The 19975-nt window shown below is 53.8% G+C and overlaps 1 protein-coding gene across 2 annotated transcripts in view; it reads left to right on the top strand.

Annotated features, from left to right (window-relative positions):
- The first annotated feature begins 1666 nt into the window (after positions 1-1666).
- KIRREL3 (kirre like nephrin family adhesion molecule 3) overlaps positions 1667-19975 on the top strand; it is a 454266-nt gene continuing 435957 nt past the window's right edge. The window contains exon 1 of one of the 2 annotated variants that reach the window (XM_081113425.1): positions 1667-2008. In XM_081113425.1, coding sequence (XP_080969551.1) covers positions 1954-2008 — 55 coding nt within the window. In that variant the 5' untranslated portion in view covers positions 1667-1953. The remainder of the gene's footprint in view (positions 2009-19975) is intronic. The other variant, XM_081113424.1, reaches the window with a different exon arrangement.

Here is a 19975-nt window from a genome sequence, read left to right as displayed (position 1 = left end):
CGTATTCATCTTTTGCACGTGTTTCTGCTTTGCCTCTTCTGTTTCATTGCCTTGTCTGCTACAAGGAGCCAATGGACTGAAGCTGGGCGGATGCTGTTTGCTATTTCGTTGGTCAGGTGCCTCTTTGGGATCCTCTTACTTTCTGTTGCTCTGTATTTCTTTTGCCACCCCCCTCCCCCCCCAAAAAGTTTGCTTACAAATGGCCGGTATGTTTAACAGCCTCTAAGGACCAGGTTAAATAAACTATGAAGTTAAGAATAGAAAATTCAACACCGCTGACGCCTACTCATTTGTAGGTTTCTGATGTGAGCCCAGCAGATGTCAGTTCCTACCAGCACACCCTTCCCCAGAGGCCCCCCGCTTCCCGCTTTCTTGCTCCTAAATGCCAGGGGATACATCCACGTGGAGATGGGGAGTAGGAATGTTGCCTTGCAGTCGGCAAACTCACCAAAGGATGGAACAGCGACTCAAGAGAGGCTAAGGTTTCCCTGAAGACCTCTCTCCGAGGTCCGGTGACTGAAGAGAGTAAGGACTGATGTTAGAGGCGACGGGTACCACTCCAAAACGCATCCTTCATGTTCCTCTTCTTACTCATTACCTCCCCTTCTGGAGAAAGCTGCCTGTTTTATACACTGTAACTATCCTTACAGTTTGCCTCTTCTGTGCATCCCCTACGTTCACACTAAAATAGGAGCACCTGAAGGCATGGTCTGTGCTTATGATTTTATTTCCCCCAATGCCCCGGGTCTATGTAAATACCAATCAAGTAGCTAGACCTAGATACATTTCAGTTGATGCCCTGGAAGAAAATCGAGTTTGATTTGAATGTGGGTTTCACAACAGGTAAGAAAGCCCTAAAGAGGCAGCTGCCTGACCTTGGCCTCTCCTTCCATACAGGCCAGTGAAGGGAGGAGAAAAGACACACTCTGAGTGCTGGTTAGAGGGGAGGCTGCACATGCAAAGGCAGGCGGCTCCCTTATCCTTGGTAGGAGATACACAAACCAAGATAATACTAAATACTAGGCACGTGTCACAAACCTATCTGGTTTCCCTCTAGTTCCTTCACTCTGTTCTCTGGGAGTGGCACAAAGCACACTTCGGTCCACCCTTAGAATTTATCACCTATACCCGCGGCCCCCCTCCCCCCCCAGCCCCAAGTCTCAAAAATGCAAAGCATGCTGTCTCTTCCCCAACTGTGCGACTCCCTGCACACACTGGCCAGCTCCTTTCTGGGGGGGGGGAAATACAGCTTCTTTTCCTGCCTCTGCTCCCCCACCCCCCTACCCCCTTTCAGCCCGGTTTGCAGGCTTTGAGCAAGGGGAGGCATGCATATATCCACGCGTGCACGTGCCTATAGTCATTCTTAACTTCACGCCCATTAGACAACATGATAGCGTGTGGACAAAAAAAGTCACAGCTCCACTCGCTGTTCAAGATGCCTTTTGGTCATTAATGGTGAGAAGCTGAATTTCCTCCTAGGTCGGGGGAGAGGAAAAAGAAAGAGCAGAGCACACCCCCCTCCTCCGTGGTGCCTAGATCTCCTTTTCCAAGTGTTTCCTCTTTAATTACGGCCCGTTTCCCCTCCCTCGCCCCTCCCCAGCTCCAGTGAAAGGAGCCCTTCTGTCACTGGTCCCCCGCTCGCTCGCTGCTGGCGGTGGGAGGAGCCGGAGGAGGCTGTGCGCCCGGGAGGCCGGCAGCGGAGATGGATCTGCTCCGAGAGGGGACGCTGCTGAAGACCCCGGCTGCTCGAGGCGGCTAGAAACAGGCCACTCGTGCCGACCGGCTGCGGAGACCGGAGGCGCTGGAGCCGGAGGCCCCGGGGACCGCCGGACGGACGGCTGCTGGGCGACCCCGGCGAGGACCCCGGCGCAGGCTGAGCCCCGCGAGCCGCGGAGGAGAAACTCATCGCGAGCCCAAGTTGCCCGCCCGGCTCGCCCTCGCCGCGCCCGAGGAATGAAACCTTCCCAGCTCCACCTGCTCCTCGTCTGCTCCTTCCTCTTCGGCCAAGGTAGGACCCAGGCCGCCGGAGTTGCGGGGCAAGTGGCGGAGCTGCCGGGGCGCGGGAGGCAGAGGGCGGAAGGCGGGAGGCTTGGGAAACTCGACTGATGGATGCGCCTCTCCGGCCAGGTCGCGGTGCGCCGGCTTTGCTCCTTTGCCTTGGAAAATGCAACAAAATGCTACTGTTTATTTTCCTTTGGAGGGAAGGGGTATGGGGGTCGGGGGGAGGGGGAGGAGGGCCGACTTTTTCCTCTCACTTGTCAACATCCAGCTCCAACTCTCCAATGCAAATGAGTCCTTTATGCCCCGGTATGTTAATGAGACAGTGTCTCTGGATGAGCCGCCCTGAACTTCTGGGCACCTCCTCTCCCTTCAGACCCTGGCTGGAGCGGGAGCGGTGGGGAGGAGAGCTTTGTTTCCGTGGATTTTTTAGCTCCAAAAAGGTCTGACTTGCGGGAGCGTATGCAGAAGCGAGTGTGTGCGTCGCACGTTTGCAAAAGGGGCTGCAATTACCGAATGCACCGTGGGGGTAATTTGCAGGGCGTGGGGGGAAAAAGCATGCGAAGAGTTTCCCTGAATGTAATCGCGTTCCCTGAGCCAGATTGCATTCTAAGCTCTGCACAGCCCTGGATTCAGGGTGTAGAATGGAATTTCGCTCCTGGTGCTGATTGTTTCGTTTCTGCAGCCTAGCAGGAGCGGAGGAGCTGGGTGGACATTCAGAGAAGAACTTTGCCACCTCTGGGCTCCCCGCCACTGGGCGGCGTGGGGCTGGGAATGTCGGAGGGTGGGAGGGGAATGGGGAGAGGGTCGGAGAGTGCCAACTTAGCCTAAGGCATCCAGTCACCTGTGGAACTGAGTTCAAAGGGGATGAGTCAATGGACTCCTTCCCATTTCAGAATGCCAGGGCCGCTCTGCCCTCCGAGGCAGCGTTGGTGCCAGCCAGCACGCTTCTGAGAGGGACGGGACTCGCTCAGAAAAAAATCCACAGCAGAGCAGGTCCATCTGTTGGTGCAATGAAGGGTAAAAGTTTTGGGGGAAGCAGAGCACCGCTCTGGGGGGGGCTGGCTTTGCAAGCAAACAGCACCTCTCTCTTCCATCCCCGGTCAGGGAGAAGCCAGTGTGAGCCGAATCCCAGCCTCCTTCCTCACCTCTTCACTGGTACTGTGGTCCCTGCAGATTTCCCCTCATCAAATGTTGCTAATGACCATCCTGATTAAACCCGAGGGGCGCTTCCCCATGCCTGTGTGTAATAATAATGTGCACACACACACACACACATTCTGGGGCTGTGTGCCCCTCACCAGGGCGCCTACAGCAGCAGGAAGATAAATTGCCTTCCCCAGAGTTTTCAGGCTGAATGAATAAGTACCTCCGAGTCCTGGTATAAACAGCTTGGTTATGTTACCATTGGCGAGACTGCCCTCCTTCTTGGATGTGTGTGCACTTGCTTATGGGCACGCGTCTACACAAACATACAGCGGCTCGCTGTCATTCTGCTGTGCCTCTCCCCAGTTCACTCGGGAAGTTGCATGTGGGATCCCCCAAAGGAGGATCCGGCCATTCCCCCCCCCTCCGCCCCCCTGCACACAGTGCATGGGACCAGGGCGCGCTGTCATCCGCGGTTTGTTTTCCTTGGCGGCACACCAAAACAATTCTTCTCCAGATTGGCGCGCGGAGTCTGGAGGTGTCTAAGTGCCTCTCCGACTGTCTGAGTCATCGGGGTGCATCTTCCACTTTGCTTATTCCTGTCTCAGTGCAGAGCTATTGCTCGACAGCCTCGTTTGAATCTTTAAATATTTACCTGTGGAGATTAAAGGCGCCGTTTTCTCTACCCCTAGCCCGGAGGGCACTGGGTAGAAACCACGGCATCAGGCGATGATCCATAGGCTCCTTGTTATTCCTGAGTGTCCGATCGTGGTATGCACAGGGCTCCGAAACAGGTCTCATGAAGGATGCTGAGACCAAAGTGCACCCAGCCGGTCAGAATAGCCCACATCACTGGGCACTCTCCGTCCCAGGTCCCTCAAATAGACAGCATCTGCCTAGAGGACTTAAAGGTCAAGTGGGAAGATGCTTTATGGACTTTATTACAATCGAGTATCTTTTGACTGGCTCTGAGGACCTTTATTTTAATATGGATGTTGTTATGAGTATTGTGAATTCCCCCAAGGGATCTCTTTGACCCTCATTGATGGTGCCAACCCCTACCTAGTGCCATGTGTTTCTCATTATTGGATAGAGGTTACCCTCTCTCAAGGAGTCAGGAGCAGGCTAGCCCGCAGGCTCTAGATGGCTCCGGCTGTCATCCCTCTGACCCCCACCTTCCCGGTACTCTTCTTCCTCGGACGCTTTCCAAGGAAATGTGCAGAGACCCGGGGATGGCCCTCCACTCGGAGAAAGCAAATGTCCAGGGTTCTATTTAGGGCCATAGCTGGCACTCAGGGATACAGCCATCTGCCGCCCAGCACCTCTCCCGGTGGAACCTGCATGTCATCTCGAAGTTTCTGGAACCGATGCCCACGCCTCCTGCGCCGGGTCGCCTCAGGTCTCGTACAGAGGGCTGGCCAGACAGAGAGTTCCGATGACTTGGACAGCAGATCATTTAGGTCAACTCTTCAGGCCCATTTCCATCATCCTTTCTTGCCGGCTGTGCCAAATATGTGTTCACCTTCCCTGTTTTTCCTAACCCTTTAGGCAATGAAATTAAGGCATTAAGGTATCATTCACTTCAGTGCTATGCGGTGCCCGTAGTCTTTCAAGGTTTGGGGTTTTCACATAGATGGAGATTGAGTGTGTATTTATCTTTCCCGAGGTGGCAGGAGAAAGAGCAGGTGGCATCCCTCCACCTCGCCCCTGCCCACGCGCGGGGCCGGGCCTGGCTCCCCAGGAGGAGATGGAGGGCTGCCAGTGTGTGCGCTGTGTGGGTTTCCTCTGGCTGGGGATGCCTCCTCCCTCGGCTGTCAGGGCCGCGCGCCTTGTACAGAGAGGGATAATGTCACAGCACAATTTGCCTCCTGCGGAGAAGAGGCATGTTCTGCCCCGGGGTGAAAAGGAATCGATTCTCTTGTCATCCATAAACTTAGAACTTGCTCTGTTTTTTCCCCTTTATCATTTCGGTTTGCCCACAACCATTTCCGCCCGTGCCCTCCTTCATCTCCGAGACCATTGCATCCAGCCTGCCATGCCCATTAAGTGGCTGCGGAGGAGTAATGGGCTGGCTCCCCGCTGCCCACGCCTCGCGGTCCCCAGAGTTTGGGGAGAGGGCGAAGGCACAGGCTCGGTGCCTTTCCTTGAGCAGCGGTAGGGAAGGTGTCTCCCCACTTTCTGGCGTTGTGCTCTAGGGTCCCCAGGCTCCTGTCCTGCCTAGAACTTTGCGGGTCTGAAAGTTCTAGGTCTGGTGAGTCCCCATCTCGTGTTGGGTTGTCCTGTGCATCATCGTACCGCTCTGGGCATGTTGGGGAGATAGTGACAACTTGCATTTCCATGTCAATGACATCCCTGAGTTGAGGATTCCTCTGGGGAATCATCTACGTGTTGGGAAGCATCTAAGCAACTTGTTCTCGGGACTTGCTGGCAGGAATCCCCCAAATGGGCTGCCAGATGTCCATGTGAAGGGGAGAGGTTCATGGGGACCTGAGTCTCCCAGGGAAGAGAAGAGCAGAGAGCAGACAGGAGGGAAAATAGAGAGTGGAGGGAGTTGGCCAGGGTCGGGGGGGAGCTAAGGGGATGACGGGAAGCATGGGAAGGGGGGCTGAGAAGGTAGCGAGCTCCTCAGAGGCAGCCCAAAGAACAGAGGGGATTCCAGGGGGCACGCGCTGAGGAGGCGTTAGAAAACGGCATTGGAAGTGAGCAGCGACTTTAGAAACATGGATCCTTACTCATAAATGTCATATAACAAAAGAAGAGGTGCGTAGTCAGTGTGATGCTCCCACCCAGCACCCCAAGTGGTGTGAGGTCTTGTCTAGAGAAGAAAGAAACCCCTCCTTTTGGGCCAGAAGGCAGTGCCCAGCTGCCAGGGGTGTGGGACCCCTTCTTTCACAGATGTGCTGGGTGAGGGAAACTGGGACGTGTCTGATGGGTATGGAGGTGCGCACAGTGTCTGCTGCCCAGGGGGAGTTCTCAGTTGCCAGCCGACCAATTGCAGAGGGATGGAGGCGCGTGGGGTGGGGTCAGCACCTTCACAGGGCACGGGGGACACTGCAGGGCCTCCCTGCTGGTCACAGAGGAGGGTCTGCTGGGGACGGGGTGAGCTCGGCACAGGACCAGGGAGCTGCTCAGCTTGGTGCCCTGTGTTGGTTGATAGGAGCTGGGGCCAGCAGGAGACGGGGTGGAACAGGGGATTAGGCCTGAAGATGCAATTTTTCTTTTTTGTTCAGCCCAGTGGGGGTGACTTAGGAGGCGTTATATTGCGGACCCCAAAAAGCACATGACTAATCCGGAGTGAATTCAAGAGATTTCAATAGCAAAATAATAACAATACTAATGATACCTTTGATTTGCAGAGTACTTTTCTTCCAAGGAGATAAAAAGATAAACTGTTTTGGAAACATGAAGGAGGGAAAGAAAATTGCTTGTGATAAAGGAGTGGGGAGAAGGGCCAAGAGCATTCATTTTAGGGTCTCCATGTACGTGGGGGTGGAGAGGGGGGTGTCCCATGGTTCTGGGCGTCATTTTTCTGCCACAGTCCTTCTCCTTGTCAGATGCTGAGGTGACTTTTGGATGAAAAGCCAGCACAGGCGTTTTAATCAGGTTCAACCCCAAAGCAGGGAGGCACTGAATTCCTTCCTCATGTGCCCGGGGCTTCTCTAATTCAGTCGTGCAGTGCAGTGCGGAGGGTCAGTGGGCTGGGGAGCTGCTGGAACCACCTTCCCCCCCCTTCCCCCCCACACCCCCCGCCTCCGCAGGAACCTGACTTTAATGGGGGATCTTGCAGCAGAGTGATTGGGGCCCAGCCTTCCCTCAAGAGCAGTGGACACCCGGCGTTCACAGAGCAGGGCCCGGCTGGGGCAGCTCCTCTGGGGGTCAATTCCCTCAGGTTTCACAGCCAGTCACTGCCCTCCACGAGGGATCAAGACGCAGGGCCAGCCAGTGCCCGGTGCCCAGATGGTCGTAGCTGGGCCCTGTGTTCCAAATAGAGTGGGTGTTACCTCCGGTTACAGGGACAGTGCTGCTCCATGTGTCATTGCTCCGTTGCTTCTCCCAGGGGAAGGCTGGGACCTACCCAGGTAGGTGTGCCCGTCAGGTGAGAAGGTAGGTCCCCTATAGGCCATTAGAGCACTTCTGTCACATCCATGCAAAGAGGCCTAGGGCCATGGTTGGCAAACTGCGGCTCACGAGCCACATGCGGCTCTTTGGCCCCTTGAGTGTGGCTCTTCCTAAGCCTTAGGAGTACCCTAATTAAGTTAATAACAACGTACCTACCTATATAGTTTAAGTTTAAAAAATTTGGCTCTCAAAAGAGATTTCAATCGTTGTACTGTTGATATTTGGCTCTGTTGACTAATGAGTTTGCCGACCACTGGCCTAGGGGATTCATGCCGGAGCTTGGGGATTAGGCGTGTGTGTGTGTGTGTGTGTGTGTGTGTGTGTGTGTGTGTCGGGGGGGAGGGGGGTGAGCCTTCCATGGTCTCGCTCTCTCAGGACCCACACTGTAGAGGACCCATCTCCACCACATTTAACAGGAACGTTCGCTACCTTTCTGCTTCTCACCCACCGAAGGAGCTCGGGATCAAACGTTAAATGTTCTCCGTTTCCTCTCCTCCAAACGGGGAAAATGAGTATTCTGGCTGCACAACTTCCCCTGGAAGTTCGTAAATGTCAATATTGGAGAAGTGTTTCCTTCTAGCACTGCAGCTCAGCATCCGCTGTTTGGAAACAAGGTCTTCCGTCAGCCCAGTGCTTCCCCAGCACACGGTCGTCACCACCGTGAGGATCGTGTAAATGCCAGCTTCCCTGGGCACACGGGCAGCAAGTTGAGCCGTGGAAATAGTGGCCAACATCCGCGACTCCTGCTCCGTGCGGAGGTATCCCGTGGCAGCCCTGGCTGGGCATGGAGGCCGGGAGGCGGGCACTCCCCTAGCTCCTTCCTGGAAATAAAGGCAAAGATGTAGCCCAATGTGGGCACCTGCCCACACACCATCTCGAGGTTTTTCTGGTCTAGGAGCCTGTCATGGCTACGCCACACCTTTTTCCATCGGCGACCCCATTCCACACACTCACACGCACTCGCACTGACACACGCACACGCGCACACACATTCACACATGCACACTGACACACACATAAATACACAATCATGCGCGCACACACACATTTACATACTCTCACATACACACACTTACACATGCACTCTCACACATACGCAGGCGCACACACACCACTTATTGCCGCCATGTAGTGACGTCCAGAACTTGGAACAGATCAGCCCTTTTGCTCCCGTGGGCGGTGAGCTCTCATGCTAACCTCCCCCTGGCATTTTCCTCATAGGAGCAGTGAAGTAGGTTTACCCGAGGCGGTTTTGTGGTCCTTGAAGCTAACACAGCAATGGCATGCGTGTGTCGTATTGAAAGGGTGTGTGCACCTCAGGTTGAATTATCTAGATGGCTGCCCACTTGGCCTGTGTTCACTGCACAGCTGTTACAAGTTCACAGCCTTTCTCACTCAGGCCGGGAAGATGGGCCCCTGAGAGCTGCGGCAGTGGACACGGACCGTCATTTTCCCCATTTTGCCCTCTCCCCCAGGGTTTCTTAGGGGACATTTCAAAGGACACATTTCTTACCCCTTCCTTTGTGACCCAATGGCCTGTGACGACACCAAAGCTCAGCCCTGGGCCTGTTGGCCAGCATCCCTTGAGGGCCTATGTGTAGGAGGCACTGTGTCGGGGGGCTCAGTCTGGTGAGGGAACAGACACTGTGACTCGTGGTTACAGTGATGGGCTCAGAGCGGTCAGTGTTCGGAGAGCAGCCGGAACGGGCGAGGGCATCGGGGAAGCCGCACAGAGGAGATGACTTGGTTTGGAAAGATGTCTAGGAGGCTTCCCCATGGAGCATGTGCAGTGTTTCAGGCCGGACTTTACCACGCGCAACGGCGAGAAGACAGGGCGGAAGGTGACAGGCTCAGAAGAATGGGTCCCGTGTGGCTGGAATGTTAGTGCGTTGAAGGGGGTGTGAGAGGAAGCTTGGGGAGGGAAGGGCCAGCTGGCGAATCGTGGTGGGTGCCATGCTAAATATTCTGAGGATGGATTGTCAGAATTAAGTCTGCTCTTTAGAAACATTATTAGTAGCTTATGGGTCTAGTCCTCTCTATACCATGAGTTCCATAAGACCCCCCCCACCCCCAAAAAAAGAAGGATCAACATGTCATTTATTCTTCTTGGTATTCCCTGAGTTTCACATCTAGACTAGAATGGAAATAAACTCGCTCTCTCCAGCTCATCTTCCAGGTAAAGGATGGAATGGTGAGCAGCAGAGTAAGTGGGGAAGCTGGCCGCACTGATTCCAGGGGAAGGCAGAGAGGGCGGCAGGCAGTACATTAGAGCGCTGTGCTGGGTAAAGAAGGTGGAAGAGACCACGCGGCACACGGAAGCAGGCGTGGCTGAGTCCACACTGGACTCCTAGTCAAATGGAATCACGGAGAAACGAGATTTGCCTGTTTCTAGGGATGACTAGCCAGAGATGGAGGCAGCCTGGCATTGAAGATGATGGTAAACCAGAAACAACAGACCTGGGCAAGGATGAGACAAGCCGGAGATGCCTAGGGACACTTTGCTGGTGATTTTTCTGTTCTCCAGAGGCAGCTAAACTCCACTGGCTTTGGGGAAAACAAGGTCCCAAGCTCAGTGGTTCTTCTCCCCAGATGCTGGACATGTTATAGGACTCCAGCACCAACAAGCTTCTCATTCTAGAGTAAAGGACGCCACCAGATCTACCCGGGGGCCCCACCCTTTGGCCTGCTTCCATTTCCCAGGAGGACAAGCTCAGTAGTGAAGCAAAAACCTCCACTGTTCTGCAAGAAATACCCAGCGACATTCCCAAGACGGTCACTGTCTAACCCTAGTGTGGGAGGCTGGCCCACTGACCAGTCTCCTGTTGCTGAAACGTTAAGGGTGGAATTCGGGCCATCGAGAACGGGAGGCCCGTCGCTGAGAACTGGATCGGAGAGTAGGCGAGACCATATGCCAATCCTCTCCAGTTCTGAGACTTCCTGATCGTGCCTATCAGCCACGGCTGCTTGTTTCGGGTAATAAGTGCCTAGAAAGTAAATGACACGTCATGATAGGTCTTTGTCCGGCACATTTCCTTGCAGGTGCCAGGCAACTGCCTTTGCTTGTTGTTGGCAGCAGCGGTGGCGCTCGTATGTTCTTGTCATGATGCTAATTAGCCACGTATGAAGCCTCACGGGTTGCAGGTGACTTTTAGAATTCATGAGAATGGGCGTCACTGTGACAGCAACGAGAAGGTGATGTTACCTGACCAGAGTCAGCCCCATCTGGGTTGCTCTCTGTGTGCCTGGTGCGTCTCCAGATGTGGGAGATCCAGGTGCTCCGAATCGTCAACTGTGAGCCATGCGTGAGCAGACCCTGAGCTGTGTGCCTGTAACCTGTGGGGATCCTCCCTGTGTAGGCAGGGAAGAAGGGGTTAGGGGTCCCGGATGTAATAGGGGAGCCGGCCTTTGGAAAGTGGCCCCGCACTGTAGTTCCATCCCCTCTTGATCCCAGACTCCTTCTGGATGGGCTCCAACATCTTCCTGGTTTCGGCTGTACCTGGAGGCCACAGGTCCCCGGGCCGCTCCTGCCTGGGGAAATGACAGACCAGCCTTTTGGGCAGAATAGCAACCAGGAGACAGACGTGGCTTTGGCAGCTTCTTTTGTGGTTGTTCTGAAGAAACGAGAAATGAAAGAAAAAAAAAAAAAGCGAAGGCAGGGACTTTTCTTCTCTTAATTGGCTGATGAAATATCCATTTCTTTTGTGCCCCCTGGTGCCTAGCACACAATTCAGCACACAGGAGGCTGTGAATAAATATTGAAGCGATGGAATGAAACATAAGGGATCATGAAAGAAGGGGGCGTTCATCTGACATCACCGCAGGCACATGCTCAGAGGGCCCCCGCAGGAGGGCAGGGAAGGGAACCAAGGAGGAGAGGTGTGGGCTCGCCCTGTAGGGAGTTGCTTCGCTCTGAGAAAGGCCTTGGGTGACCTTTGGGTCACCAGGAACGCTGCCAAGAGCAACAGCCTCTGGCGAGCCACCCACTCCTCGGTTTCAGCAAGAAACAATCACAGCCTTCTGCTCTTCAATGCCTGTCAGCTCCGATACCCGTCAGTCACCTGCACATGTCACAGGTGACGCGGCTCCGGTGCTGGGTGTCAGTCCACCTGTCACCCTTGGCAATGCTGGGAGCTATGACAGTTTCCGAGCGACACCCGGCCTGGTGGCGCACCGTGCAGGCATTCGGGAGGCAGAAAAGGTAGAGCTCGCTCCTGGAGACTCATGCAAAGCACCGCACAGGAGGCAACTCCCAGCTCCCCTGCCTCGCTGCCTCGCTGCCCTGGTGACAAGGACAAGGAAACTGCCATTTGATGTCCAGGTGGCTTTGTTCTCCGTGTCCTGGGGCCCTCACTTAAGGAGGCTGGGTCCACCCCACCTTCACAGGGAGCCCCATGACATCGGGGAGCTGGACTCCAGGACCCTGCACCATCTAAGGGATGACGGGGAGGGAGCACCTAGTTGTCTCTAGGGACCACATCAGGCAGAAGCTGGCCCAAGGTTTTCAGAGATGAAGCCAGGGGAAGACTGCGATTCCTACATCTGCCTGATGGTGGCAGCAGCAGCGCTTGCAAAGCTCAGGAGTGAGCTGCCAACCCAGAGGCCCAGGAAGGGAGCTGGGCTCCCTAGTGGGTGCCTGGGCCCTTCTCTGCCTGGGGCAGCCCGGCTGGGGCAGCTGAGCATGAGGCAGGGGACAAGGAAAGGGGGTGCAGGCCTTTTGGATGGCAGCGGCTCCCTGGGAGGCTGGGTTCCTTTCTCCTCTTTCTGATGGGGGTGAGGGCAGAGTGTTCAGGGTGCCTGTGGGGTTAGGGAGGCATGATTAGAAATACTTAAGGGGCTGGGAGAGCTAGAAAGAGAGCGTGAGAAACCTCAGTTAGCAGAATGGATTCCCTGCGGCGAGGCAGTCCCCTGTGTGATGCCCTCCTGTGGGTGATGAGTGGGTGTCCTCCCCAGGAGAGCCCTGCCTGAATCCACGAGCCCCCCCACTTCCCCAGCAAGCCCACTCCTAGGCCTGGGCCCACTGCCCCAGGCAAAGTGTTTGCCCCGTTCAGGATTCTGGAGCCAACATTTCTGGCTGCTCCCCTCTCATGCTGAAAAAGCAAACCAACTGATGCTAACACGTCTCCTCATTCTCCCCTATCCCCTGGGCGGGCTGAAGAGGTGCTCCCGTTTGCACCTCTGGACAGGGACAGGCGCTGTGAGCACATCCCCATGAGCCGTGGCTGTGTGTTTGGAAGTGCATCTTGCAGGCAAGGTGGCCTGGATCCCGAAGCCGCAGCGGCAGCCCTCGCCCTGTGCTCTGCCCGAGGGCAGGTGGGTGGGAAGCCCCAGGCTCCATCCATGTGCAGCATAAACATACACAGTGGGGCCTGGAAGAAAGGAAGCCGAGGCCACCTCTGGGGCCGCCCACTTCCTCTGTGTGGCCTGAGTGGCAGGGAGGCCTGGCCATTTATGGGGGCTGATGTCATCAGATATTGTTCAACTGTCCCTTAGTTCTGGTCGCCAGCCTGGTGTTTAGATAAGGTTTGCTCAAACCAATGGAGCAGCCTCCAGCGTCTGACTCAGCATCGCAGGGTCCTGCTGCCTCTTTGGACCTGGGTGGCTGCCGCTGACAGTCCCCTGGTCCTCGCATTGTCTGTCGCCCTGGGTGGTGGCTGCAGTGGCAGTGGGAGAGGGAGGATGGTTGTGTCTGTTTTACTCGTAGTCCCGCTGGCAAATGCCAGGTGACATCTTAAGCAGCCCCTGCCAGAGAAGAGACCGTTTTGCATTAGAGCTAGAAACACCTCATCTGAAACTCAGACTTGCTGCTCCACAGATCAGAGAAGAAAGCGCCAACTGCGTACTCTGAGGATTAGCTGGAAATAAGAGAGCTGGGCCTCTCCCCCATAGAGATGTTAGACCAACGTGGTATGTGAACTTGACCCCACTAGTCCCTTGATTTGGCCACCTGTTTCCCTTTCTCCTTTCACAAACATGATTTCCTGGGTGCTTGGGGATCCCGCCATAGAAAGTTGATGGGCTCGGCTGGTGTGGCTCAATGGTTGAGCGTTGACCCAGGAACCAGAAGGTAATGGTTTGATTCTCAGTCAGGGCACATGCCCAGGTTGTGGGCTCAATGCCCAGTGTGGGGCATGCAGGAAGCAGCCCATCCATGATTCTCTCTCATCATTGATGTTTCTTCTATCTCTCTCTCCCTCTCCTTTCCTCTCTCTAAAAGACAATAAAGGCATTTTTAAAAAAAGAAAGTTGACGGGGAAGAGGGAATATGTGAGACTAGAAAAGGATCAAAACCTTGAATGGCCTCACTGTGTTTCTCTCTCTACTACTGTGCCTTGTGGTTGCTGACCTGGAGCCAATCACGGTGAAGCAGGGCTGGGGCCCAGGGCCAAGTCCTCTGATGGGCTCTGCGGGTAGGACAGTGGTTAATCCCCATAGCGACCCGATACATAAAGCAGGCCCTGTCATACCCATTTGCAGATGAGAACTACTGAGGCTCAGGTTTCATGCTTTGCCTGAACGTCACAGCACAGGTAAGTGACAGAACCGCCACTCAAACACTCCTATGCAGACGCCATATCCCTGGCTGCCCATCCCTCCAGGAGGATTTGGTCACTGAGTACCTTTTAGGAAGCCACAGAAACCCCTCTCCTGGCCTATAGTCCTCCTCCTTCATGACTGTAGGGCCTGGGAAGAAGAGTTGCTAGAAATAAACCAAATTTAAAAGCCATTTCTTCTAATACAAAAGCATGAATGAGCAGCTGATACAGGCTAATGGCTGCTCTGTTCCTCCACACCCTAGCTCCTGTGTAGCTTCATGTCTCCAAAGCCAGATGCTGATTTCCTAAGAAGAATCCATTACCACCTCAATTTCCCGGCTTAATAAAACAAGGGAAACCCCATGGGGCTTGGAGAGAGGTTAGCCTGGTGTGAGCTGCCTGCCGTAAGAACAGGGCTGCCGGACGCGGAGAGGCATTCCCAGGACATCAAACCCTGCTTTTGTCAAGTCTAGAATAGGAGAAATGTCGGAGACCACCCGGCTCTGGAATGATTAATAATGGTCGTTAGGGAGAAATAAAAGGACGCCTGGAACAGAGGAGCGTCGGAACGCCGTTCAGCCCCCGACGCGCCTCGCCTGGGCTCCAGCTGCTCTGTCTTAACTCGCGTGAGAAATCATTTCTGAAGATGGCCCGCGCCTACCTGGGCCCTGCTTAAATCACAATATTGCTTTAAGATGGACACTTACAATAAACTAGCAAAGCATAAAAGTTCTTTGAAGTTTTCAAAGCTCCTTTAGATGGAATCGGAGGGATGCAGCGGGAGAATGAAAGGCAGATAGATCACGGCGTGGAAGACATAACACTCCTTCCTTTCATTCCACAGCCGCAACCCCTGAGTGGAACGCACGCCCACATCAGCGGCGCGTCGGCCGCCGTTGCCAGGGCTCCAGATCCACGCGAGGCCGTTTCTCTGGGCATGAGCCTTGCTTTGGGTTCTCATCAAACCAGGGCAACGGCATTCACCAATATCATCCATACATAATAGGTGATGCTGAGCTGATCACAGGAAAGACCTTCCAGAAATATCTATTCCTTGCCTCCCCTGTTTTGCTGATAATAATAGGGCATCTACATTCCCCTCTCAGTGTCAACCGACATTTATTTTCTAAGATTCACACCATTGAACTCTTGCCCAGGAGAATAAAAATAGACAGACGACCGTGTTCTCTAAGTTCAGATGTCCTAGTTTTCTTACGTTGCGCTATCTCCCTTAAACATTTACATAGCCAGGGCCTGAATGTTTATATCCTTTATGAGGGCTGTTGCAACTAGATGAACTGGAAAAAAGGTATTTTCTACCGCAAATCTGAGCATCCTTCACACCCAGCCGTGTTGCTCCTTTTATGGCGTAGCATTCGGAGCATTTGAATGTCCACTGGGCAGCAGTGCGTGGGGTCTGGAGCTCACAATTTCCTTCTCAGGAAATATCGAGGGGCTTAAAGAAAATAATAACAACTCCTTAGTGGAGACTTGTCCCGATAAAGAAGACAGCATTTGGGGGGTGCATTTACTGGCAAGAGAATTGCCCTTCACTCCACCCCTCCACATCTCACCATGGCCTCATTTCCATGTGAATAGTTGACCTTTGGACAATGTGGGCGTTGGGGCACCCTCCCCCCCCCCAAAGTCAAAAATCAGAGTGTAACTTTTGACTCCCCCAAAACCTAGCTGGTTCTAGGTGTAAACGGGAGATTGGCCCCAAGACCCCAAAATCCATGGATGCTCCAGTCCCTTGTATAAAATGGCCCAGAATAATACATACATCAGCCCTCTGCATCCACGGTCTCCCAACTGTGGATCCCCAGTACAGGAATTTATTGAAAACTAATCCACGAATAAGTGGACTCCCATAGTTCTAGCCTATGTGGTTCAAGGGTAACTGCACTGTTTATATGAGCTAGGGCTGTACAAGGGACCCAAGAGCAACTTAACCAGAGGAGTTCGCGTGGCTCATGGGAGCTGCCCCTAGCGTTTCATGTCATATAGTCCTAGGGCAACTCGCACTGACAGTGAACTCAGGAACCCCCAGGGTCATGAGCCTAGGAAACCAAAGGTGACAAGGTCAAGAACATACAGCTAGGAACATGGTGGCTTTGCCAGTCTGTCTCTGGCATCGTGGCCTTCCTCACAGCCAAGAAGAGCTCCCAGCCATTCCTTCCCACGTGCCTCTCGACCTGTCCCCCCAGGAGAGCCCAGGAGAGCTGGGGGGCCACCTCGCTCACAGGGAAGACTGTGGCTAAGAGAGGCCACGATTCACTCCCACCGGCACTTGAGAATGTTTAATTTAGAGTCAGCTGCCTACCAGAGATGCCAGTGCCCACGCTGATGGCTCTTCGGCGCTGCCCAGAGAAGTGAGTCAGAATGTATAGCATAATGCAACCCAAGAATTCTTGTTCTGGTTGTAAAAAATCTCCAAGGTCAATACAAGCACAGATATTGACATCCACTTCATTGTGAACTGGAATCTACTGGCTGCTTACTGTCATTTTATTTTTCAATTCATAAAAAAATGATTTTCTCCTCAGTAGGCCTCTGGGCCTCTTTCTCCAACCCAAGCCACCAATGGGAAACCAAATGCATACAGAGGAGGTAGAGAGATGGAGGCGGAGCCGGCGCCAGATTTAAAGGCCCCCTGGCCCCCAGGGCTGCTGTGCAGGCAAGGTGCTCACTCCCAGATGTCTGGGTGACAACAGAGAGGAAGGGAGAGGGAGGTACAGGTGTGTGTGGCTGTCAGGCTAACCTGGAGAGACAGAGGAACAGACAGAGAGATTGAAGGAGCTAAGATGAGAGTAAGAGACATTTTAGTCTCCAGAGATAAGACTGGAGGGGTCAGGGCAGCTTTAACCCTCCATGACCCAGATGGGGGTTAGAAGGCACACTCCTTCCATACAAGAAGGTTTTAAAGTTTCCATTCATGAGGGTAGTGAGATGTGCCAGGCCCAGGCAGAGGTCTCTGGCATTAGAGGACTGTGTGCTCCTTTGATGCAGGTGTTCCAACATCTACAGGACAAAGACCCTCAGGGTGGAGGTCCGGCCTCGCTCCTCCCCACACTCAGACACACCCTTCACTGCAGCCCACTGGAGCTGCTGGCCTCTAAGTGAGCTCTGCTGCTGGCCTCTCGGCTTTTCACCTAACTTCTCCCTCCCCACCACGTGGGTCAGGCCAATTTCTACCCCAAGCGCACTTTGCCTCCTGGAAGAAGTTGCCCTGACCGCCCTCCTCACAAGCAAATCTCAGTGCCCTTTCCCCCTCCTCCCGTCTGTCTGTGGCAACCCTTGTGGTGCTTGTCACAATCTATTGAAGTGACTTTCCCTCCCTGCCTTCCCTTCTAGATCATGAGCTTCTGGAAGGCAAGGCTGGTTTGACCCCCAACCGGTGTGTCTTATCCAGGAAAGGCGGTACCATGTCAGTGATTCAGTGGCTCTGTCCTTAGTGCCGGCATTTCACTTTCTAACCCATGAAAGTGTGCAGTCAGGGAGCCTGCGCTGCTTGTCACTGTCACTGCTTCTGCAGCCGAGTGCTCCTGGGGGGAGGTGAGAATAATATAATCCCTCCTTGCATCTATCTAGTGTTGAGTGGTTTTCCAGGGCTCTTGCACCTCTGTGATGATAGGTCTCATTCTCACTTGGAAGGATTAGGGAAATGAGACCAGGTTATGTTAAATGGCCTTGCTGAGGTCCCAGATAGGAAGCGTGAAAGTTAAGATGAAAACCCAGGAGTCCCAACTGCAAGCTCAGTGGCTCCTCTCCTCCCGCTCCTCCATGTCTCCTGCTGGCTTTCTGCCCCCAAGGAGATGAACTTAGAGGGTGCATCGCAGGGAGCAGGATGGGATAAGTGCATCCTCAGAGGCAGGATAGCAGCTTGTGAGGGGAGCATGGGCAAGGCTTCTGGAAAAGTCGTGACGACTGGTTCCAACTAAGGAACAAGGGTCTCTGTACAGAGGCTGTGGTGAAACTCCTCTGGACTGGGGCTCTCTCTTGTCAATGGGGTCTAATCAAGAGAACCTAGTAGCTCCATTATCCTAAGGACTTCATGGTGCCTGGCAGCTACCTGGAAGCTCCTCCCAGCCAGTCCTTCATGGCTGTGTTGGCCTTGATCCTCCCTACTGTGCATTTGCCATGAAATGTTAGTTTAGAATTTGTTGAGAGTCCAGAGCACCCTCCAAGCCTGTGACACAGGCGTAGACTAGAGGCCAGGAGGCCACGTGCTCCATCCCCTGCCTGTGGCTTGGTACGGGGCATAGCCCTTATATGCAAAAGGGACTCAGACTCCCTCTCCCAGCTGCCTCACAATGCTTTACTACTGAGGAGTGTTCTGAATCATTATGAGGGTGTCAGGCAGAGGGGAGGTGTCTGCAGCCATCCATTTCAGTGTTGCCAGATGTGTTGAGCTGGTGCCTGGTGCCCAAGGTCATGGTAGACTTGCTTAGCATCCTCGGTCTCTTCTCAAGGCCAGATGCTGCGTGGTTTCTGCAGGGGCAGCTGAAGCCGGGCAGCCTTCCTAGCAGAATTCATCAGGAGAAGCCAACTCAAATGCCCTAAAAAGCTTCCGTTGTCCTAATGAATTGAATCGGTCCCTGTGCATCCAAAATGATGCTAGCTATGTGCTGTCGAGGGGAGGAGGGAAAACATCGTTACTCCTATTCTTTTCTGGGTTCCCTGGTGCAGAAGAGAAACCTCAGTTGAGAAAGGCTATCTGGGCACTGTATTAGCTTCCTCTGGCTGGTGCACAAATCCTCACCAATTTTAGCGGCTTCACATCACACAAATGTATTACAGGACAGTCCTGGAGGCCAGAAGTCTAAAATGAGCTTCCCTGGGCTGAGGTCAAGGTGTGGCAGGCTGGTTCTTTCGGGGGCTCTAGGGGACAATCTGCATCCTTGCTCTCTGGGCCCCCAGAGGCAGGCCACCTGCTCTCCTTGGTTTGTGAGTCCTCCTGGCATCACTCCAGCCTCTTGCTCTGCCATCACATCTACTGCTCCTGAAACTGAGCCTCCCCCTGCCTGTCCCTCCTAATAGTTCCTATGATGACATTAGGCCCACCCTGATAACTCATCATCTTGCATTTCAGGAGCCTTTAACTTCATTACACTTGCAGAGTCCTTTTGTCTTCTAAGGCAGATACTCAAGGATCATCTTTGGGGCTCATTGTTCTGACTGCCTCGGGGACCAGAGACAGAAGGGAGCTGGCGGCCCCTCCCCCGGCATGGTGAAATGTAGGCATTGCTGTCTCCCTCCATGTGGGACAATCTGTGCCTCAGTGTCTCTATCTACAAATTAGAATGAGCTTCCTCCCTTTTCTATTTATAAAGTGCTTAACGGTTATCAAGTAAAAGGTGCTGTGTATGGAATGGTTATGATAATAGTTTCCTGTGACTTGGTATCCATTATGCTTACACTCACCAGTGGCGCTCCTACTAGATGCAACAGCCATTGGGTCCCGTGAGGGAGAAATGAAAGGAACATCCATCGGAGTTTGTAGTTAAACCTCGCTAAATGATTCCTGGTAGTGATTTGTTTGGGCTTCATTAGCATGGAGTGTGGGAACTCTCCTTTAAAACACCCTGTAGGCCAGCCTCCTCCTGTCCTGGGTGTAATTGAAAGGAAACAGAGAAAACAACAGTTGAGTAAAACAAAGGACAAAGGGGCAACGTGCTTTTTTCTGTGTGGTTTGCTGCAGGGTGAGACGTTCACTGCTTGCACTTTGATTTTCGCTCTCGTTGCCTCGGAGCCTGGTTGAGTTTCTGGCCTTTGACTGAGGATCCGGCTAGGAAGGAGGCACCAGGGCGTGGGTAAAAACAGCACCTGGAAGTGAAGGAGGGTTGCAGACTCGAGGATGAGTTTGCGTGTCTTGCCACGTGCCAGAGCAAAGGAGAGGGTCTACGATGAGACTGTCGGACCCCACTCTGGACCATTTGGGCCTGGAGATTCAGGTGATGTACTGTAAAGGCTTTGTGCAGCCCCCCTCAGGGTAGAGCAGTGGTTGAGTGTCCACCTATGAACCAGGAGGTCGCGGTTCGATTCCCGGTCAGGGCACATGCCTGGGTGGCCGGCTCGATCTCCAGTGTGGGATGCGTGGGTGGCAGCCAATCAGTGATTCTCTCTCGTTGATGTTTCTGTCTCTCCCTCCCTCTGCCTTCCTCTCTGAGATCAATAAA

This window comes from Myotis nattereri (assembly GCF_964212035.1).
Source record: "Myotis nattereri genome assembly, chromosome: 19".
NCBI lineage: Eukaryota > Metazoa > Chordata > Mammalia > Chiroptera > Vespertilionidae > Myotis > Myotis nattereri.
The sequence above is the reverse complement of the archived record's forward strand: the minus strand, read 5'-3'. Positions and strand labels throughout refer to the sequence as shown.